Raw genomic sequence first — 24,611 nt, forward strand, 5'->3', positions numbered from 1 at the left:
CCGGTAAGGCTTGAGTAAAAATCTTTTGCCATGATGTGGAGGTGGAGGGGAGAACGGATCCAAGTTGCTCACAGGAAACACTGTGGACACTGGAAAAGCAGAGGAAGTGGTTTGTTTACACTGCCCTTTCTTTGCAGCGGTGTGGTGTAGTAGAGCAGACACTGAATTTGAGTACTAACTTGGTCACTTATTACCTGTGTGGCTTTAGGCATGTCAACTAATTTCTTTAAACTTCAGCTTCTTAAACTTCAATGGTAAAATGATAAATGCTAGTGTCAATACCAATTCCAGAGTACAATTACATAGCTCAAATTAGATCAAGTATAGGAAATACTTTGTAAACTTGAAAGCCCTAAAGAAATGTAAGTTACCGTTATTGATATTATTATTTGAATTATTCGGTAGTGAGCACTGTAACAAATCTATGCATGCATTCATTCATTCAACAAATACTTACTGAGTGCCTACCAGGACCCATGCACTGTCCTAAGCCATGGGAATACAGCAGTGAACAAAAACAAAATCGTATTACAGTCAAGAGGCAGTGGGGATGAGGGGTGGGGACACAGTAAACAAATAATGTCAGGTAGTGGTAAGTGCCATGAAAAACCGTGAAGCAGAGTTATGGAACGAGAATGACGGGGGTATCAGGAGAGGCCTCTCTGGGGGGACACTTAAGCAGAAACCTCAAGTTAGGTGAGGAAGCCATGTAAATATGTGAGGAAACAGGAATGCATGCACTTGGAAAGTCTGAGAAACAGCAAGGACGCCTCTGTAACTGGAGCTCGGGGCCTGAAGGGAAGAGAAGCAGGAAATGAGATTAAAGAGAGGGGCCAACCACAGTGTGCCTTGTAGGCCATAATAATAATGACTTTTGGAATTGTTTTCTAAGTGTAAATGAAAGCGACTGGAGGGTTTTAAGCAGGATCCTATTTACCATCTACATACTGTTTAGTAAATCCTACTACATGCCAGATACTCTGCTAGGCTAGAGACAACTGTGAAAAAAACCCCACATTTTGTCTTTACTTTCTCTAAGCTCACAGTCTGGTATGGAAGATATATAATGAAAGAAACAATTACAATGAAATGTTTGGGAAGTCCTATGATAAAAGAAAGACTGGTAGAAATTATCTAGATTCTTATTTTTATCACATCTAATTTCTTGCTCTAGAATACAGGAGTGGGTGGCATGGGGTAGGGTAGCGGGAGGAAGAAGTACCCCATGCAGAGGGAGTTGCTCCAGAGAGTATCACTCGTTCAGGGAACCAGAAGGAAATTAGAGCGACTAGATGTAGAATGGGATCTGGGGCTGCAGAGATAGGCACGAGCCAGGTCACAGAAGTATTACTATGTCATTGTTTTTCAAAAAGCAGTCATGAGATCAATTCAGTAAGTTATAATTAGCATTTTTAATGTAATAGAATAAAATGTATTAGAGCTTTTTAAAAAAAACTTTTGTTCAGTTGTATGTATATATGTATTTTCTAGGTCACTGTATAAAATGTATCTTTTACTATGGTCACGGTCAAAAATGAAGTCAGTGCTCTAGCCACATTAAGGAACAAACTTCAGCCTAGGGGCAATGGTAAACCATTGAAAAGTTTAAGCCGGAAAATGATATAACCAAATTTGTGTGTGTGTGTGTGTGTGTTTTGTCGTATATAGTTTAGAAACGTTACTCATGCAGCCGTGTGGAGAACGCATTAGAGAGGGATAAGGCTGGAGCCAGGCGTCCATTTAATTGGCTCTTTTTTAATCCAGGCAAGAGCCACTACAGAAGCGTCTACGGGAATGGAGGCTTGAATCTACAGGATTTGGTTAAGTGAGCGGCTGTGGTGATGGTAAGAGAGGAGGAATCAAGGCTAGCTTCTTGGTCAGACGGTGACACCATTCGCTAAGATAGGGAACACAGAATGGAGCAATTCTAGGGAGGGATTAAATTCAGTTTTGAAAATGTTTCCATTGATGTGAATTCAAGACATACAAGTAAAGCTGACTGGTAGCAACTGGCTGGATGTATAGCCTCTCATCCCAGAGGAGAGGTCTGGGCCAGAGAGTTACCCAGCTGGGGACTGAACATCACTGGGTTCCCTGGAGCCACGGCAGTGAATAAGATGCAAGAAGAAAAGATTTAAAGGATGAACAGAGAAAGAGAAATCTGGCAAACAAGGTGTACTCAGAGAGACAGGAGGAAAACTGGAGAACGTGGCATCTGAGAAGCAATGGAAAAAAAAGTGTTTTAAAAAGTAAGGAGTGACTCAACAATAAGAAAACAAACAACCAAATTTAAAAATGGGCAAGGGACTTCCCTGGTGGTCCAGTGGCTAAGACTCCACACTCCCAGTGCAGGAGGGGCCTGGGTTCGATCCCCTAGTCAGGGAACTAGATCCCACGTGCTGCAACTAAGAGTTCCCGTGCCGCAACTAAGACCCGGCACAGCCAAATAAATAAATAAATAAATTAATTAATTTTTTTAAATGGGCAAAACATTTAGACATGTCACCAAAGAAGATATACAGATGGTAAACATGCATATGAAATGTTGACTATCATACATCATCAGGGATTACAAATTAAAATAACAAGATACCACTTCACATCTATTAGAAAGGCAAAAATCCAAAGCACTGACAATACCAAATGCTGGTGGAGATGCAAAATGGTACAACCACTTTGAAAGACACTTTGGTGGTTTCTTACAAAACTAAACATACTCTTATGGTATAATCCAGCAATCACACTCCCTGGTATTTAGTCAGATGAGTTAAAAACTTACATCCGCACAAAAACCTGCACACGGATATTTATAACAGCTTTGTTCATTATTGCCAAAACCTGGAAACAACCAAGATGTCCATCTGCAGGTGAATGGATAAGTAAACTGTGGTACATCCAGACAATGGAGTATTATTGAGCATTAAAAAGAAGTGAGCTATTAATCCACGAAAAGACATAGAGGAACCTTATATGCATATTACTAAGTGAAAGAAGCCAATCTGAAAAGGCTACATAATGTATGATTCCAACTATATGACACTCTGGAAAAGGCGAAACTGTGGAGACAGTAAAATGATCATTGATTGCCAGAGGTTAAGGGAGCGGGAGGGATGAATAGGCACAGAGGATTCTTAGGGCAGTGAAACTGCTCTGAATGATACTATAATGGTGGATACACGTCATTATGTATTTGTCCAAACCCTCGGAATGTACAACACCAAAAGTGAGCCCTAGTAAACTATGGACTTTAGATGGTAATCCAGTGTAGTGTCGCTGCAGGTTGATGGACCATAACAAGTGTTCTACTTTGGTGCCGGATACCGACAGTGGAGGAGGCTATGGGTGTGAGGGGACAGGACGTATACGGGAGCTCTCTGTACTTTCTGCTTAATTTTGCTACGAACCCAAAACTGCTCTAAAAAATAAAGTTTATATTTAAAAAAAGAAAGAAAGGAGTGGTGAACTTTTAGCATTTAGCACTAAATACTGCTGGGCAGTCATGAAGATAAAGACTGAAGATAGCCAATAGATTATGACAAGATCACTGGTGACTCCGGCCAGAACAATCCACTACACCCCTTCTCTGCTTCCTTCCAGAGTAAAACTGGAAAGAGCTGTGTCTATTTCCTTTCTCCACTTCCCTTCTATTCCTTTCCGGTTGCATCTACATGAGTTAGTGTTTTCCTCCTGCTCCTCCACCAAAACGTACTTCAGGATCATCAGTGATCTCCAGACCTTTAAATCCGATATTCAGTTCTGTATGGCTGTTGGCATAACTGATGACATTTTGGGCTCCTACCATGCCTCCTGTCCTTCCACTGACCCTACCTAGGACTGTGCTAAGTCACTTCTCTGTCATCAAGGACTCTGTAGTTAATAGACATTGTCTCATGATCATTAGGTCCAGGTGGCCTCTGTGCTCTGGTGGTCTCCAAACAATGATGAAGACCTTTGCTGACATATTCCTGGTGCCCATTAATAGACTAGCTACCCATTAATAAATATTTACTTAGGAATGCACTTACTGTTTCCAAGCACATACCCACCCCCCTTAGGTTAACTATAAAATTATCCCCTTGGCAGTGCACAGTACCGTTGTGAATGTTCCTGGATGGTTGTCCGCCGGATCCTACTTACTCTGTAAGTTACCCTATAATAAACTGACCCATTGATCACCTGGAGCTGCCTACCTTGTTTTTTGGTCTCAAGATGCCTTCTCAGTTCAATGGGTGCTCTCCGTTCCCTCCGTCCTCCAACAAGTTCGCAGTCATCTGACCTATCAGCAGCACCCCACACAGTTCCTCATTCCCTCCTCCTTGAAACATTCTCTTCACTTGTCTTCTAGGACAGAGGACTCTCTGGCTTACCTTACTAGCCATTCCAATGCTGATCCCTCTTCACGTTCCTGATCTCTGAATATCAGTGTGTCCCAGAGATTAATCCTTAGACCTCTTCTCTTCTCTGCAATCATGGCCTAAAAAGTGACCTTATCTCAGAGCTTAAAATACTGTATTATCTATATACTGATCATTCCCAAATGTGTATCGCTAGCCCACCACTCCCAACCAAGCTACAGTCCTATATTCAACTGCCTATACCATATCTCAACTTAGATGTCTAATGGGCATCTCAAACTAACACATCTAAAATATCTCTCCATTCCCATCTCTGTTAGCAGTAAATCCATCCTTCCAGTTGCTCAAGCCAAAACCCCTGGATTATTAATTTAATAATTACTTTTTCTCTCACATCAAATCCCACATATATGTTGTTGGAGCCAGACTGCCTAGGCTCAAATTCTAGTTTAGTCACTTAGTAGCTGTGTTATCTTGGGAAAACTGCTAAACATCTCCTGGCTTCAGTTTTATCACCTATAAAATGGGGGTAATAGTCCCATGTATCTTACAGGGTTGTTAAAGTAATTAAATGAGTTAATGTTTGCAAAATGCTTGAAACAGAGCCTGCCACACAGTACATACTATCTCTCTCTCTCTCTTTTTTTAATATTTATGTATTTATTTATTTGTTTAGGCTGTGCCAGGTCTTAGTTGTGGCACGAGGGATCTTCGCTGCAGCATGCAAACTCTTAGTTGCGGCATGCGGGATCTAGTTCCCCGACCAGGGATTGAACCTGGGCCCCCTGCATTGGGAGCGTGGAGTTTTACTCAGTGGACCACCAGGGAAGCCCCTGTATTATCTCTTGCATCTGACGACTTCTTACCATCCCCACCTCTACACCCCAGTCTGGGAACTAGCCACCAATATCTCTCATCTGGATTATTGCAAAAGTCTCCTACTAACTGGTCTCCCTCCTTCAGCCCTTGAACCTTTCAACCAACAGAGCTGCCAAAGTGATTTTTTTAAAAAACAGAAGTCACCGTAAAGTTCTTTAGATATTTTTGCATGTTTGAAAATATTCATAATAAAAGTTAGAAAAAAATGAGAAGTCAGATAATATCATTCCTCTGTTAAAATCCTCTGATCCTTTGCATTTCACTCCGAGTGAAAAAGGCCTTTACACTGACTGACTAAGCCCTCAAAGTGAGCTCTCTGTTGCCTCTCTGGCGGCACCTCCCCTGTCCCCTCACTCATTCCTTTCCAGCACAGAGGCTTCCGTCTGTGCTCCCTCACTGGGGCCTTTCCACCTGCCGTCCCCTCAGCCGGGAAAGCTCTTCCTCAGACCGCACGGCTCACGCCCTTGCCTTCTTCAAGCCTTCGCTGAAATGCTGACTTCTCAGCAAAGTGGTTCCCTGACATACCTTTCCAAATAACCACCCACCCACCATCCCTAACCCCCCTTCTCTATTTTATTTTTCTCACAGCTTTTTTCGAAAATGCATTTTAGAAATAAAATTTCTGAAATTTATTCTAGATGCAATTCTCATTTATTCTAGATGCAATTCTCATTTATTCTAAAACGTAATTCCCACGTACTTATACTGTGTTGCCAACCCAGTGGACATACCCTCTGTATGTTGTTCCTTAAAGTGAAATCATGATTAAGCAAAACTAAATAGATTGCTTACAGCATTGTCTCCAAAATGTTCTTTTCTTACGTGCATATAGATGGTGATGAAACACTGTAGATTCTGGGAGTCTGGTGTCTGTTTTCAGTGTTAAATTCTTCTAAGAGCTACTTACCCTATTGCCCACTCATTTAAAAAGCACTTTTTGAGTCTGGGGGGATAAATGTCATAGAAGCAGGAAATGTAGTAGCAGCAAGATTAAGATGCAAAGCCTGCTTTATCCTTGGCATTTATTACCACATCTCAATGGGGCCCCAGTAAATAGAAATATCATCCTGAAAAAGGGTGAGAGATGAGGTGAAGACAGGGGTGAAACTACTACGGCTACTGCTACTATGCGATGGACCTATTAACTTTACACACATTATTTAATTTAGTTCTCATAGTAGTAGCCCTCACAAAACTGTCAGCCATTTATTGATGAGGAAACTGAAGCTCAGAAAGACTTAGTAATCTGCCACACCACACGAGTAGTCCTATGTAGAGCCCAGAGCCAAACTCAGGAGGGTTATCTGATGCCAAAGCCTAGATGCTCTGTTCCTATAGAACCTTGCCTCTGGAGGTGTCAATTCAGCAAACTGGAGCCAAAAAAGGCGGTTAAATGGGCAATTTATACTCTGCCACTCAATTCCTGGGATAACTTAGCATGTCTAATGTTCCATGAACAGTCATAGCTGTGTGATGGCAACTCCCTTACCTGTGGACATAAAAAATGGGATGCGGAACTTTCCACTCAACACCCGGGCCCGCAGATTCTGCAGTGTGCTCCCATCGAATGGCAGGGCACCACACACAAGCACATAGAGGACGACTCCGAGGCTCTGCATCCCAAACGGAGAGGACGTACAATTAATCACACCAGAGGAAACAAAAAAGGCCATTACAGTATGTGTATGAAGATAATGGTGAGTCATGCACGAGATAATGGAACAAACTTTTTCTTCTTTTTTTATGAGAAATAATATGGGGCATTGTCAAGGCCAATCATCTTTAGAATAGTCAGCATTCTTCTTTGCTTCCAGACATTACTTTTTGGGAACATAACTGGAATTTCTCTCAGTACTCATCCTAGGGAGAAGGCAAGTGGCAACAACAGAAAGAATTTCTGTTCTTGGCAAGGGTACCCATCCAAGCGTGCCCTAGGGATTTTTTTTTTTTTTTTTTTTTGCAGATGCAAAGGGGGAGGTTGAACTCTGTGGCTCAGTCCATAAGACAAAGGTTGAAGAACAGACTGCACAAAGAATTGGGAATTCAAAGAACAGGTGATCAATTCTAGTGCAGTACTACGTGTTGTCCAGGATGAGGACGGCTGTCATCAATCAAGGGTAACTAATGCTACGGGGTATAAGAGAAGGCAGTCACGTACCCAGATGTCCACTTTGGGCCCGTCGTATTCCTTTCCTTCAAAGAGTTCAGGTGCAGCATAGGGAGGGCTGCCACACCAGGTCTTTAGCAGCTGCCCAGGGGTGAAGAGGTTACTGAAGCCAAAATCTAGAAAGACAAATGGACATAACTCATGTTATCTTTACCCAGTGAATACTAGTTTCTAGTCAATAGAATAAAGGTTCTGGATCCTTAAGTCTGAATATCAAACACGAAAAGAGAACCTTTAGAAATTATATAACCAGCCGCTTAAATTTAAAGTAATAGTGAAATAGAGATACAGATGGGCTGGAATGCAAAAGACATATGGTTAACTAAAAGTAAATATGATTGGTTTACATCAGCAAAACCAGCACCGTTTCCTTCATAAATCTGGACTGAGTGAGGTGAGTGGAATTTATTTCTTTAAGAACAAAAATAAAATTGGATAATGATTGATATTAAGACCACATCAGAATCAGTAAATACATGTTAAGTCTACTCACCTGGACCCAGGATTTTCAGATTATTTTTACTTATGACAAACACATTTATGACCACTAGAGATATAGTGAACTTAAAAATTAGACAAAGTGACTTTATTATCATTAAGGTGGCTTATTCAAAATAAAGAATATGCAACTTATTTACAAACAAACCATGAACACTTACATTTTAACTTCAACTCCTTTTGTGCTTCAACTTCCCCCCTTCGTTTCTCCCCCTCCCACTGTTTGAAGAGAGAGTTGACGGGAGATAGGAGGGGGGCGGTTTGGGGAGGAATACTAAGAAAATGAACAAGGATGGCAGGCAAAGGATATAGAGTCTCGCTGACTTATAAATACTTTTATGCACAGAGATATTTAGATGAACAACATGCAGGTATGACAGGCTAGAGCTCCCTCCTGCCCCCAGGACTACCACATTCCCACAGTCCCAGCAGCTGAAGACTCTGGGCACCTCCCTACTCTCAGAAACTCTCCTCTCTTTCCTAGTTTTACTCTCGTTGACAACTCTGCCTCCTTCTGCTATTTGTTTTTCTTCTTCCTACCTTCTCCAGAAGGTGCTTTCTAGTAAACCATGTGCTGATTTTGACTATCGCTCCTTGCCCTGTATTTTCTCAGGGCCAGCTCTTCTGGTCCCACAGCTTCCACTCTCATTTGTTTGGTAATGATTCTCCAAATTCATATCTTTGGCCCTGGTACCACGCTTAAGTTCCTGACATGAACTTCCAGTACTTGCCTGGGAAGAAACATCTCAAACTCCCCATTTTCCAAAATCAAATCTGCTCTTCCAGCAATGTTCCCATGTTCATTCATGGCACTACCTTCGTGCCACTAGGAGCACTGCCATCTTCGTTCCTTGCTCCTTCTCACCTCCATTTCAAACGGCAGGTACAGCTTTTACTGCTTCTACCCTGTAAGTGTGTCTTGAACCTATCTCCTTCTTTCCATTTCCATTCCTCCCACCTCAGTTCATACTCTTATTATCTCTGACCTTGACCGATGCTCTTGCTTACTACCCTCTATTTCATTTCCCTCTAAGCCACCCATTCATAGCACAGTGAACGTGACACAAATCACATCGTGCTGCCTCCTTGCTCGAAAACATTCGGTGGCTCCCTTCTGCTTACAGAACAGTCTAGCTCTGTTAGCATTGTCACTTGAGGTCCTCATGACCCAGCTCCACCCAACCTCTCTAGCATCACTAGACTATGCACAGCCTGTGTTCATGTGCCCCTCTTATGCTACTTACCCTCTGTGCCATGCTTTTTCCCTTCCTTGCCACATTTGAAAGAGCACTCATTTTCAAGGCCCAGTCAAATATTACTTCCTGTATGAAGCCTAAACTGACTCCCACCACAAAATACCATGCCAGTGGCTTCCTCCTCTGTGCTTCCATGGCCCTTTGCTTATACCTCTACAGCCCAATTACAACTCTGCCTCATGCTATACTTAGTTGTATTATGTGTTTATACCCTCCACTAGTTAGTAAATGGGAGGGATATCGTTTTATTTATCTTAGTCTCCACACAGTGTTTTCATACATAGCAGGGACTCAAGAAAGGGTCACTAAATTAAACTGCAATAAAACTGCAATAAAATCACTGGGCCAATCCTCTTGTCACCTCCTGGCTACTGGAGCCTTTTCATACTGACTGGCAGCTGGCCAGCTACTAGAGCCTCTACCTCCCAGCCAGCCCTCCTAAGGTTGTAAAAAACTTAATGATCACAAGGGGCTTAGAGGTCAGAGCCATCATCAGAATCACTATAGCTACTTCAAGGAGAGAAATCCAATACTCTCGTTCATCAATGCAAAATAAATGCCTCTTCTGCCAAGTCTTCCTGAATCTCCTATAAGAAATGTCCTCCACCTACCTTCTCTGCACTCCCTTATTACTTTGTATTCCTCCTTTATTTGGGGTATTTACATATATAAATATCCTATTCTTCTAGCTCCTTAAAAATATCCTATCTCTCTAGTAGAGGTCTACTCCCTCTCTCCCTAGTTCCTTAAAAATACCTGTTTCATCTCTGACTCTCTCACATTACCTAGCATACTGTTTAATTTAAACACAGTAGGTACTTAACAAATGTTGACTTATGAATGCAACTGCAATTAAAGCCCTACCAACTAACCTACAACTTTTGAAACCCAGTACTTTTAATTTATAAGTTAAAGTCTGCATGCACTGAAACCTGTTTTTCTTAAGAGACTGGGGATAGGTTGCTAAAAATCCCAACAAATGAGATTCAGCAGAGCAGGTATCTTTGGGAATTATCTAGAAAGAGGGCTCTTGATACATCTTTTAATTGGTTGGCAAAGGCCTGCACCAGGTCCTTTCCCACGACTAGCCTTCTCTGCACAGCGAGGAAGACATACTGATGGAGTCTGTGATAACTAATGGACTCTGACACTGGTGTGACTGGAGAGCAAAGTCCAGAAGAGTCATGGAGTATTCTGCTTGTGTTTTGAATGGAGAATGCAACAGGGCAGGCAATGAATTAAAACCACTTGATTTTTTTTTTTAATAAATTTATTTATTTATTTTTGGCTGCGTTGGGTCTTTGTTGCAGTGCACAGGCTTCTCATTGCGGTGGCTTCTCTTGTTGCGGAGCACGGGCTCTCGGCTCGCAGGCTTCAGTAGCTGTGGCTCGAAGGCTCTAGAGCGCAGGCTCAGTAGTTGTGGCGCACAGGCTTAGTTGCTCCATGGCATGTGGGATCTTCCCGGACCAGGGCTCGAACCCGTGTCTCCTGCATTGGCAGGCGGATTCTTAACCACTGGGCCACCAGGGAAGCCCTAAAACCACTTGATTTTAAAACTTCCTAATAAACAGCTTAAAGTATATAGGAAATCTGTCATTTTGAACAATGAATGCTCTATCTACAATTAGTAACCTTTCTATGCTTTTACTCTGTCGGGCAGGAGAAGGCACAGACTTCATGGCACGAGCTTGTTTTTTAATCTACCAAACAGGAAATCTTTACAAAGGAAACAATATTAAAGGAAACCATCTTCAGCGATGGTTATAGGCTTAGATTGCTATTAGGTGTTTATATGAGAAATGAGTGTGCAAGAATGAATGACATGATCAGAGCCTGACATCTAGAGATGCCACATCGGGGGAAACACCTGCTTCCACAGCGTGTTACAGCCACACAGCTGCGTTCAACAGCTAGACCCAATGACCGAGAGCAAGATTTCAGTAAGATTCAACAAGAAACCCCCCACCAGCAGCTCGCTCCTATTTCCTATTACAGAGTAAGCAAAAACCCTTTAGTCTTGTAAACCTGTCATGGGGTCTCCTCTAATCATTCCAAGTATTGTTCTTACTCTTAACCCTAAAGTGTTGCACATTTAAGCAAAATTTGTTTTGCCATGCTTGCTATGACACTTGTTGGAATGGACTTGTTCATCTTATTTTGGCTCAGCAGCTGAGCCAAATGTCTTTCAGTCTTTACTAAAGCTTCTTATTCCTAATGTCTCTTTCATGGTCTTTAAGTTCCTCCATTATCTTCATTCATGTATTTAACATGTATTTCTGGAACCCTTCCAATCAGTAGAGCAATGTGTTGGTTCCTATGAAAGAACCAAAGGCAGAAAAGATATGTTCCTATGGAAGGACTCAAAAAAGAAAGCAGAACTTAAGGTGAGTGGATTGGAGCTGGAGAAGCAGAGGGGGATGTGGAAAGGGTTTTCTAAGTGGTGGCTGGGCAAAAGCAGAGTAAAGGCAGATCACTTGGAACTAGTGTGCTAAGTTGAAGCAACAATAAAGAAACTGCCCTGGGTATGATGTAGCGTTCACCAGAGGCATATGGCAAAAAATAACGTTACACAGTAGCAACAGGCCAGACAAAATATAGCTTTAAATGATAGAACAAGGACCCTAGACTTTACCATGTGGACTTTTCTTTCTTTCCTTTTCTTCTATTTTCCCCAAATTTATGAATTTTAGTAGATTTCAGATACAAAGAATTTGATTATGAATTAATTATAATCTTTGGTTCCTGGCACACTCTCACCATTGCTCCACATGCGGCCTGCTTTTATTTAGACTTCTCTTCTATAGCCTTATTATATAAAATTCACCCATTTAAAGTGTACTTTCAGTGGTTTTTAGTGTATTCATAGAGTTGTACACCATTACCTCAATCAATTTTAGAACATTTTCATCAACCTAAAAAGAAACCCTGTACCAATTAGCAGTCACTCTCCATTTCTCCCCCCTCAACTCTCCCACCAATGCCTCTGCCCTAGACAATCACTAATCAACTTTCTGTCTCTATGGATTTGACTATTCTGGACATTTCATATAAAAGGAATCATACAATATGTGGTCTTTTGTGACTGGCTTCTTTCAATTAGCATAGTGTTTTCAAGGTTCATACACATTGTAGCATCTATCACTAGTTCATTCTTTTTTTATTGCTGAATAATATTCCATGGTATGGACACACCACATTTTATGTATCCATTCATCAGTTGATGGATATTTAGGTTGATTCTTTTTTTTTTTTTTGGTACTATGAATAATGTTGCTATGAACATTCACATAAGGTTTTTTGTGGATGTATGTTTTCATTTCTCTTGGGTATATACATGGTAGTGGAACTGCTGGGTCATACGGTAACTCCATGTTTGGTCTTCTCAGGACCTGCACAAACCGTTATCTGAAGTGGCTGCAACACTTTACATTCCCATCAACAATGTACAAGAGTTCCAATTTATCCACATCCTTCCCAACACTTTTTTTTTTTTTTTTTAATTTTTGGCTGCATTGGGTCTTTGCTGCTGCACGCGGGCTTTCTCTAGTTGTGGCGAGCGGGGGCTACTCTTTGTTGAGGTGTGCGGGCTTCTCATTGTGGTGGCTTCTCTTGTTGCGGAGCACAGGCTCTAGGCCCGTGGGCTTCAGTAGTTGTGGCGCATGGGCTTAGTTGCTCCAAGGCATGTGGGATCTTCCCGGACCAGGGCTCAAACCTGTGTCCCCTGTGTTGGCAGGCGGATTCTTAACCACTGTGCCACTAGGGAAGCTTTGTTCACTTTCTTGATAGTGTCCTTTGATGCACAAAAGTTATCAATTTTGATGAAGTCCAATTTATCTAGATTTCCTTTTGTAACTTATGCTCTCAGTGTCATATCTGAGAAATCATTGCCTAACCCAAGGTCACAAAGATTTACCCCATGCTTTCTTCTAGAAGTAGTTACTTATTTTTAGTTATGCAGTGAGCACCCCTGAACCCACCACCCAAACAGAAAACTGCTATCTTAATAATTACATCTAATCATAAGCACTACCCATCCCATCCCCTGTCCTCTTCCAACCATTGATTTTCAACCCTGTGTGTACATCAGAATCACCAATGTACTTTAGAGTGATCCACAAACCTTACTTCAGACCTACTGGATCTCCTGGAAATAATTTAGACATCTGAATGTAAACAGATAAAACAAGTGTTTCCAAAGAGGTTTGAGAACCACTCTTACAGTAATGAGTCGTTAGAACCTCTGGTACGGGCAGATGCAGTAAAATTAACCTGAAAGCAAGACTAGATTAAGTGTGACGTGAAGTAGAAGGCCTGTGAGAAAGTAGAAATAGTGAAAATGAGAAAGACAACTCAAAAATTATTTTGAAAGAAGACTGGACAGTACTTGAGGACAGATAATAATACATGGGATGAAAAGGAGTGAAAAGTAGAGAGTAGTTGATTTGGGAAGAAAAAAATTTTTTTTGGGTCATGGATTGAGTTTAAGAAGGTGAGAAGAAATTCAAGTGAAGATGTTCTGATGAAATGAGTTGTAGTAATGAACGGATACAAGTTTTTTGAAAGAATAAGTAGAGAAAAAAGGATGGCTGGGAATCAAGGCTTAGGAAACACCCATAGGTACTACCTATGCTTTAGGTGCAGGAATAGAAAGAAAAAGGAGCAAAAGGGAGAGAGAAATATATCATTATAATAAGAAAGCTGAGAGAGGAGAAAAACATTTCAAAGAAGGAAAAGGTGGTCTGCAGCGTCCATATAATGTCATCCAAGTACTATGCAACTTTCATCTGAGGGAAAACTATATCACATGTAATTACTCTAGACTAGAAGTGGTATAATTTCCCCTCAGAATTTTTGTTAGTTAATCTGTCTTAATGCTAAGTCATAGGAATGAACTAAGAACATAACCTAGATTCATTCTGAATCATCCGGAATATCACACTACGAATAAAATAAGGCCTTTCTTACTAAGTTGGATGACAACCAATAAATAATAATTCTGAACTATGAGTAAATTTGTTCAGGGTACTTAGAAACGAGCAACGCGGCCACACAGCTGAGTGGCAAGGACCCTGGAGAGCCAAGTATCCTGGGCTGCCCTGATTCGTCTCTCTCAGTGCCACGGTTTTCCCATTTGTGCAGCACTTTGAATTCTGTGGAATAAACAGCCATTTTTCAAGGGACACTGTCAAGTGCTGTGTTATCGTACCATGTATTTATTATCTCACTGAGATGAGCGTTATTTTTGTTTTACGTCTGGGAAAGTGAGGGTCATTAAGTAACATGTTCAAATTTAAAGTTTAAAAAAACCCCCAAAACTTACTAAGAACAAGGCCCAGCCTATAATGCCAGCCTAGATGCCCTCAAAGCCCACATCCACACTGTGCTTTCAGCATCATGTATATGTTTATATTGAGGTAAATGTACATCCCATAACGATTTTTATACAACTTCCAAATTTCTGAGTTATTATATTCTACTGTTTTTCATTTTCTTCTTGACTGCCAACGCTTTGTTCTGCTTATGTAATTCCCAAAGGCATACAGGGCTTGAGACATACTGCTTCTTTACAAGTTGCTTTAAAAACAGTGCACTGAAAAGAAGAATAGGCACTGTATATCACTGAGAAAAGGATGAATTTCTCAGTAAATGGCATAGGTGCATCTGATTTTCCATATGGGAAAAAATTAAATAGGACACCTTCCTCACAACATATCCTAAAATTAATTCCAGGTGGATCACAGACTTAACGTAAAAGGTAAAACTACAAAGTTTTTTATAAAACAATAAAGGAGACTATCTTTATAGCCTCAGAGGATGGAAGGATTTCTTAAACAAGAAACAAAAGGCACAAATCATAAAGGAAAAGATGGTAAATTCGGTTACATTAAAATTATGCTAAAATGTCTAGGACAGGAAGCACATGAAAAGCTGCTCAACATCACTAATTATTAGAGGAATGCAAATCAAAACTACAATGAGGTATCACCTCACACCGGTTAGAATGGGCATCATCAGAAAATCTACAAACAACAAATGCTGGAGAGGGCGTGGAGAAAAGGGAACCCTCTTGCACTGTTGGTGGGAATGTAAATTGATACAGCCACTGTGGAGAACAGTATGGAGGTTCCTTAAAAAAGTAAAAAAAGAACTACCATATGACCCAGTAATCCCACTACTGGGCATATACCCAGAGAAAACCATAATTCAAAAAGACACATGCACCTCAATGTTCATTGCAGCTCTATTTACAACAGTCAGGTCATAGAAGCAACCTAAATGTCCATCGACAGACGAATGGATAAAGAAGATGTGGCACATATATACAATGGAATATTACTCAGCCATAAAAAGGAATGAAATTGGGTCATTTTTAGAGACGTGGATGGACCTAGAGACTGTCATACAAAGTGAAGTAAGTCAGAAAGAGAAAAACAAATACTGTATATTAACACATATATGTAGAATCTAGAAAAATGGTACAGATGAACCCGTTTGCAAGGCAGAAATAGAGACACAGACATAGAGAACAAACGTACAGACACCAAGGGGGGAAAGTGGAGCAGGGGGTGAGAAGAATTGGGGATATTGGGATTGACATATATACACTAATATGTATAAAACAGGTAACTAATAAGAACCTGCTGTATAAAAATAAATAAATAAAATTAAAAAAATAAAGTCCACCTTGCTCATAACAAAATTATACTAAAATGTCTATTCATTGAAAGATATTTTAAAGAGTGAAATGAGAAATCACGAAATGAGAGAAGCTATTTGTAACCCACAAAACAAAAGACTCATATCCTTATTATTGAAACAAAAACTCCTATAAATCAGTAAGACATACAACCCAGTAGAAAAATGGGCAAAAGACTTACTTAAGCAGACACTTCACAAAAAAGGCCAAAGACATGAAAAGGAGTTCAATCTCATTATTAAAGACAAAATTTAAAACTAAAACCACAATGAGATAACCATTACACACTCACCAAACTGACAAAAATTATAATGTGTAATAATACCCAGCACTACACACTACTATACAGAAAGTGGATAGCTAATAGGGACCTACTGTATAGCACAGGGAACTCTACTCAATGCTCTGTAGTGGCATATATGGGAAAAGAATCTGAAGGGGAGTGGATATGTGTATATGTATAGTTGATTCACTTTGCTGTACACCTGAAACTAACACAGCATTGTAAATCAACTATACTCCAATAACAAATTTTAAAAAAATACACAGCACTGGTGAAGACATGCAGGAATGGGAACCCTCACACAAACTGACACACCAGTTTAGCATCACCCAGTAAAATCTGAAAACAAACATACAGTACAACCTAGCAACTTTACTCCTGGGTTTATACTCTTAAATGTTTAAGAATGCACATTAATGTTTAAGAATGCAATGTTCATCGCAATTGTTAGTAAGAGCTCCGAACTAAAAGCAATCCAAATATCCACCAATGGAGAAAATGGAAAAATAACTTGTGGTATACTTCTGTCATGGAATACTAGACAGAAATAACTGTGCCACAACTACTGAAGCCTGCACGCCTAGAGCCCCAGCTCAGCAAGAGAAGCCACTGCAATAAGAAGCCTGCAGACCACAACGAAGAGTAGCCCCGCTCACTGCAACTAGAGAAAGCCCACGCACAGCAACAAAGACCCAATGCTGCCAAAAATAAATAAATAAATAAATTTTTAAAAATGGTCCACATCAAAAAATTAATAAAAAATAAAAAGGAATAAAGGTATGAGAACTCAGAGCTGCCCTTAGAGAACAGCTAAGAGGGTAGGAACTGGGAGTTACTTGCTGAAACAGGAATCCCAGTGAAGTTTTTGTTGAAAACAGCAATAATCCTATTTGAAGAAGAGCAAACTATGAAGATGTGATATATAATGATAAAGTTTAGAGTTGTAGTTAAAAACAATTTAAAAGTAGTAAATATTTTAATGATATATAATTGCTGTCATAATATAACAGCAATTAGGTAAAAATGATAAGCAGTTCACTTCATTAAAAATATTAGTATTAGTGTTATACTAATAAAATAACTACTTCTCAGTAACTCATATTAAGAGACAAAGATGGCATATATTATGTTATGGTCGGAATGTGCCCCCAAAATGCACATGTTGAAATCCTAATCCCCAAGGTGATGGTATTAGGAGGTGGGAGATTTGGGAATCGATTAGGTCATGAGGGTGGAACCCTCATGAGTGGGATTAGTGCCTTATAAAGGAGGCTCCAGAGAGACCTCTAGCCCCTGCCACCATGGGAGGACACACTGAGCAGGCACTAGCTATGAACCAGGAAGAGGGCCCTCACCAGAAGGCAGTCATGCTGGTGCCTTGAGCTTAGACCTCCCAGCCTGGAACTGTGAGCAATAAACTTCTGCTGTTTATAAGCCACCTAGTCTGTGGTATTTTATTATTGCAGCCCGAATGGACTAAGACGCCTTACTCATAGTTTAAAAATCAATTTTTGTCTATACTCTCACTGTCTCCCCTAACTGAACAAGAGCTGCTATCAAAGAACACCACTAAAGAGACTTAGATTTTCCTTCTTTTCCTTCCATATGTCTAACTTAAGATAAACAGGCTTGATATACTAGCAAATCAAAAAACATGGACGGCCAGAAGAGAGGGGAGGGAAAAAAACTCAAAAAAATGGGATAGTAAAAAACAGAACAGAACAAAACAAAAAAACCAAAAAAAACACGTAGGTAACTGAGAGTTAACCTAATCTTGGCAAATCTTTCTGATAAATAATCTTAACTCTCCCCTAACTAGAAGATATTTTTCTTTCTGCTTATAACTTTTTAATTATTCAAATACCAGAGGTAAGAAGCCAGTGGATGGACAGAGCCTAAACATGTCTTTATCACCTCGGGCACTCTGTATTCAGCCACTATTTTCTTTTAGCTTCCCAGAACTACCGTCCTAAGGAATACTAAAGTGCTGCATGGCCCCAGCTCATGTCAGCCCAGGATGGTTCTAACCAGGGGGCACAAGTAAAATAAACTACGGCATCCCAAGCTCTCACACGGCGAAGGATGGAGAACGCTGGTGCAGTACAAAGGGAAACGCAGAAGCAGGGCAACGTCCACAAGAATAAAAAACGGGAACAAGAACAACAAAAATAACACAGAAACTTAAGGCAAAGAAGAGAGCAGATTCAGTGCATGTTCAAAATGATAAGTATATAAACTCTGTAGTTTTGAAGTGTACTGATAATGTCAAAGAAAGGAAGGGGGGGGGTGGTAAACACCACAGCCCTATCAAGAATTTCTGTGCTCTTACAACAATATGGGAGAGATTAAGTAAATTATGTTATATCTATTTGATATGCAATCATTAAAAATGATTACATGGAGCAGCATAGGGAAAATATTTGACATACCATAAACGATAAAAACTACATGTAAAATTGTACATACAGTGACTATAATTATAAAAAGCATGCATAGAAAAAGAAAGAAATGCGTTCAAAATGATAATGATAAGTTTTGGAGGTGAGATTCCAGTTTGAGTACTTCAAAATCTTTTGTTGTTGTTTAAATTTCCTATAGTATGCTTATATTATTGTTTTATTATTCTGTATTAAAAATTTTTGTTTTAAAAATAAAGACTTGAATAATAAGAACTAAAACACTGAGCAGTTAGTTTCAGAAAATTCTCAGGTACAAAGATGCCATAAAGATACTTTATATCCCTTCCTCTTTACTTATCGGCAACAGGAAAAAAATTATGACCTACAGAATCAACATTAAAATGATGAACATTCTAAAGAGTTACAGAAGGAAAGGGAGAAACAAGAGAAGAAACTGGTTGAAGTGAATACTCACACCCACACAACAGAAGCCATATGGGTGGAGTTGTTCTCTTCATGTGGCCTATGGTCATTTATTTCTCCACTCATAAGTGGCTCCTAACATAATTTGTTAAGTCTCTTTTCCAACCCCCAACACCCTGGTTGGTTAGCATTTGTCTGCAGGCTAGAATGGTATCTTACATCCCCTTAATACAGAGCAGCAGACTTTAATTGGAACCATATGTCTGTCTTCTAGGGATGGTTTAAATACCAGAGCTTTACTATCCATTTTGAGACTTGAAGTCCTTTGTTCTAGGCAAGATCAGGAGCCTGGGGCTATACGCGGCAGTGAATACTGTAGCCCTAAAAGTTAAGTATATCAACAACTGGGTATGTCTATGCGGTAAGGGGAAAGAGGGAACGGGTGGCACAAATTTAAAAATCAGGACAACTGCAACAGGAAATTTTCTTACTTGGTCCACCACCTCAGAGTAATACCCTTGACTTCTTTTTTGGCTGACCAAGGAGCAACCCGAAGCAGATATAACAGATTAGGTGCAGCCTGCAGCCAGTTCCAAACGTTCACAGTGTCTGTGAAGGTAATACAGTAGTACAGCTACAAGTGGCAGCCAACCCCTCCAGGAGTAACTTGTGCTTCATCTCACTTCCTCGCTGTGATAAGTAAACAGCTTGGAAGTACGGGGCAGAGGAAAAAAGTGAAGTGGGAAAATAATTATTTATCCTAAATAAACCACCTCACCAGAAAATACCGAGACAAGATCCTTCCTGTTTTAAACTCTGAAAGCTTCTGAGGACTCATAACCCCAATGCTGCACTTGCAATTAAAGACAAAGACCACGAATAGAAATAATTTGGGGCCCTGATTAACTTCTCAGTGGACTAATAAGTACGGGGTGTGGGCCACAAGCTGTCAGGTATTCTAGCTAGAAATGACTTGACGAATCAAAGATCAAGACCTGTAAAAGAACACTTTATAAACAGGATTTAGACCGTTATATGGACTGTTAAGATAGAACATGACACGGAAGAGGAACTAACCTTGCTTTTCCTACACAATATTACTAGACTAGAAATCATGTGACCCAAAAGCTTTATTTGGATTTGGACACAAGAGTCAACTGTGTGAATCTCAAAATATTGGTAGTGACAAAGGATGAGTTTCAAAGTTCCCAGGAGTCTCAATATTAGTTTGCTCTTAAAAATGGGTCTGGGAAGTCCTGAAGTGTTTAGCAATCCCTTCAACCTCTGGCTGAACTTCCTAACTAGGAGCTAATAGAGAAGTAATGCCAAAAACTACTGACTCACAGCCTGAGCATTTATACTCAAGAGAAATTCCTTCATGGGAAAAAAAAAAAAAAATCAAGTAATCAGCTTATTTGGGAAGGGGGGCATTTGGTTTAGTTTAAGAAACCAGGGGAGGTCAGAATTGGAGGAGGGGAGAGACAATATTCAGGAGATTGAAAGAATATATGTACCTTCTTGGTAATGTGTTAGAGAGGTATTAGAGGACCATTCTGCTGCAGCTCCTACTATTGCCCCATATACGGGGCTCTTCCACAGCTATCACTTAATCTCAGCAATCTCCTGACCCTCCACAACTTCCGAGCATCGTGTATCTATACAGCATGATGACTACCTCCGTGGAAAATGAAAGTTTAAAAACAAAAATGCTGGAGCAGCGTTACATTGGTATTTTCAATGAATGACATGTATTTGCCCCCAAAGTTTTAAAAATATTATTAGCAGTTAGGATCACTGAACTCAGTTATTTTTAAATGAGGTAATAAACGAATCCCCTCCACTCTATCATAGATAGCACTACCCCAACCCTTCTCATGAAAGGCAAAAACCCCTCACCAACACGGGATCTTTTCATCAAACTCAGTATTGAGTAGATGCATAAAGGAAAAGGTTATAATAAGACCTTTTCTATAAGACCTACAAACAATATTCACTGGAATTCTTGAAAACATTAATGCATACTATTGTAATGATGATTCTAAAGTGATTCATATCACTTAGAAAAATAATAGTACAATCATTCAATCAGGTAAGTTTCTAATCCTGATAGGTGAGCACTCTATACAAATTTTTAGTGTGCCTTTTATAGACCATAATGAATCAAGGTCCCCTTAACTTCTCAAAAGAAACTGAAGATACCAAATGGAAATACAGTATATAGGCATAACAATAATATTTTCCAAATTAAAAATTAAGGCATATGGTCTGATAAGCAGAAGGCTACTTTTGCAGAAAAGAAGGTATGATCACATATAAGATTCTCAGTTGTCACCTAGAAACTAAGCAGGCAAGAAAATACTCTTCTTAGGTTAAAATTAACAGAATAGAATAAATATAACTCAAATGAGAGGAAACATCTGAACAGTAACCCACCTAAAAGGTAAGGTGTAAATATGCTAATAGGAGTAGGATACGCCCCAAGTTTTTGAGGGACCATTAATGCATCGAGGGGCACACAACACAATCACACATCTAACTATATAATTATATACATAAATTGAGTTTTAAGCACAAGTTTAGGGGCAATCAGTATATAATAGAGGAGAAGGGTTTTCCTGAAAAAGAGTCTATCAAGAGCTCAGAGAGGGCTTCCCTGGTGGCGCAGTGGTTGAGAATCTGCCTGCTAATGCAGGGGACACGGGTTCGAGCCCTGGCCTGGGAAGATCCCACATGCCGCAGAGCGGCTGGGCCCGTGAGCCTCAACTGCTGAGCCTGCGCGTCTGGAGCCTGTGCTCCGCAACGAGAGAGGCCCGCGCATCGCGATGAAGAGTGGCCCCCGCTTGCCACAACTGGAGAAAGCCCTCGCACAGAAACGAAGACCCAACACAGCCAAAATCAATCAATCAATCAATCAAACATACGCATCTGATTCAAGATCCTCATTAAAAAAAAAAAAAAAAAAAAAAAAGAGCTCAGAGAATCTCTATCTGATTAAAAAGATCACGGTCCTATTTGGACTAGAATGTAAAGAAAACTAACCTATTTAATTGTACAAGTACCCTGTATTTTCCACCTTTTTTGACTCTCAAACTTCTTTCAAAGGAATATATTATCCTAAAAACCTTGCAAGAAAGACATTTTTAAAATAACTTTGTCATTTTTGTGTGATTTATGATAAAGAAGTAATTTAAGTAAAATATTTTATATTAGTACATTATTAAAACGGATTTAAAAGTTCATTATAAATATTTATATTTATCAACAAAATGAAAAGGCAACCTACTGAATAGGAGAAAATATTTCCAAATCATATATCTGATGAGGGGTTAATATCCAAAATACATAAAGAACTCATACAACTCAGTAGCAAAAAAACAATTCAATTTTTTAACTGGACAGAAGATCTGAATAGACATTTTTCCAAAGAAGACATACAGATGGCCAACAGGTAAATGAAAAGATGTTCAATATCACTAATCACCAGGGAAATGCAAATCAAAACACCTGTTAGAATGGCTATTACCAAAAAGACAAATAACAAGTGTTGGTGAGGGTGTGGAGAAAAGGGAACCCTTGTGCACTGTTGGTGGGAATGTACACTGGTGCAGCCACTATGAAAAACAGTATAGAGGGTCCTCAAAAAATTAAAAATAGAACTACCATATGATCCAGCAATTCCACTTCTAGGTATTGATCCAAAGAAAATGAAAGCACTGGGAATTCCCTGGCAGTTCAGTGGTTAGGACTCCTTGCTCTCAGTGCTGAGAGCCCAAGTTTGATCCCTGGTTGGGGAAATAAAATCCCATAAGCCGTGTGACGTGGCCAAAAAAAAAAAAGAAAAGAAAATGAAAGCACTAATTCAAAAAGACATCTGCACGCTCATGTTCACTGCAGCATCATTTACAACAGCCAAGATACGGAAACAGCCTCAGTGTCCATCGACAGATGAATGGATTTTAAAATGTGGTATATGTACACAGTGGAATATTATTCAGTCATAAAAAAAGAATATAGGGCTTCCCTGGTGGCACAGTGGTTGAGAGTCTGCCTGCCAGTGCAGGGGACACGGGTTCGAGCCCTGGTCTGGGAAGATCCCACATGCCGCGGAGCAGCTAGGCCCGTGAGCCACAATTACTGAGCCTGCGCGTCTGGAGCCTGTGCTCCGCAACAAGGGAGGCCGCGATAATGAGAGGCCCGCGCACCGTGATGAAGAGTGGCCCCCACTTGCCACAACTAGAGAAAGCCCTCGCACAGAAACGAAGACCCACCACAGCCGTAAACAAATAAATAAAAATTAAAAAAAAAAAGAATATAAAATCTTGTCATTTAAAAAATATTAAATAGTTATATTCACTTTATTTCTTGTTTTTTTCTTTTCCATTATGGTTTATTACAGGATATCAAATATACTTCTCTGTGTATACAGTAGAACCTTGTTGTTTATCCATTTTATATATAATAGTTTGCATCTACTAATTCCAAACTCCCAATCCATCCCTCCCTCAGCCCCCTCCCCCTTGGCAACCACAAGTCTGTTCTCTATGTCTGTGAGTGTGTTTCTGTTTCATAGATAAGTTCATCTGCGTCATATTTTAGATTCCACATATAAGTGACATCATATGGTATTTGTCTTCCTCTTCCTGACTTACTTCACTTAGCATGATAATCTCTAGGTCCATCCATGTTGCTGCAAATGGCATTATTTTACTCTTTTTTATGGCTGAGCAGTATTCCAGTGTATGTATGTGTATATATGTGTGTGTGTATATATATGTGTATATATATATATATGTATATATGTGTATATATACATATATATATATATATATATATATATATATATATATACATACATACATACATACACACACCACATCTTCCCTATCCATTCAGCTGTCGATGGACATTTAGGTTGCTTCCACATCTAGGCTATTATAAATAGTGCTGCTATGAACACTGGGGTGCATGTATCTTTTCTTTTTTTAAACATCTTTATTGGAGTATAATTACTTACAATGGTGTGTTAGTTTCTGCTGTATAACAAAGTGAATCAGCTATACATATACATATATCCCTATATCTCCTCCCTCTTGCGTCTCCCTCCCACCCTCCCTATCCCACCCCTCTAGGTGGTCACAAAGCACCGAGCTGATCTCCCTGTGCTATGCGGCTACTTCCCACTAGCTATGTATTTTACATTTGGTAGTGTATATATGTCCATGCCACTCTCTCACTTCGTCCCAGCTTACCCTCCCCCTCCCCATGTCCTCAAGTCCATTCTCTATGTCTGTGCCTTTATTCCTGTCCTGTGGGGTGCATGTATCTTTTCGAATTATAGTTTTGTCCAGATGTAAGCCCAGGAGTGAGGTTGCTGGATCATATGGTAACTCTATTTTTAGTTTTCTGAGGAACCTCCATACTGTTCTCCATAGTGGCTGCACCAATTTACATTCCCACCAACAGTGTGGGAGGGTTCCCTTTTCTCCACATCCTCTCCAGCATTGGTTATCTGCAGACTTTTTAATGATGGCCATTCTAACTGGTGTGAGGTGGTACCTCATTGCAGTTTTGATTTGCGTTTCTCTAATAATTAGTGATGTTGAGCATTTTTTCATGTGTCATGTGTGTCAACTATGTGTACCTGAAATGCCTTT

General features: G+C 39.9%; 1 protein-coding gene across 4 annotated transcripts in view; it reads right to left on the bottom strand.

The window, feature by feature from the left end:
* The window catches only part of SIK3 (SIK family kinase 3), a 249,773-nt gene that overhangs the window by 44,936 nt on the left and 180,226 nt on the right, over window positions 1-24,611 (bottom strand). For all 4 annotated transcript variants that reach the window (XM_057552059.1, XM_057552056.1, XM_057552057.1 and 1 more), the window contains exons 5-6: window positions 7,393-7,517; window positions 6,724-6,847 (exon numbers count right to left, since the gene is read on the bottom strand). In XM_057552059.1, the coding sequence (XP_057408042.1) occupies window positions 6,724-6,847; window positions 7,393-7,517 (249 nt within the window). The remainder of the gene's footprint in view (window positions 1-6,723; window positions 6,848-7,392; window positions 7,518-24,611) is intronic.

The sequence above is a fragment of the Balaenoptera acutorostrata genome, chromosome 9 (genome assembly GCF_949987535.1).
Source record: "Balaenoptera acutorostrata chromosome 9, mBalAcu1.1, whole genome shotgun sequence".
Taxonomy (NCBI): Eukaryota; Metazoa; Chordata; class Mammalia; order Artiodactyla; family Balaenopteridae; genus Balaenoptera; species Balaenoptera acutorostrata.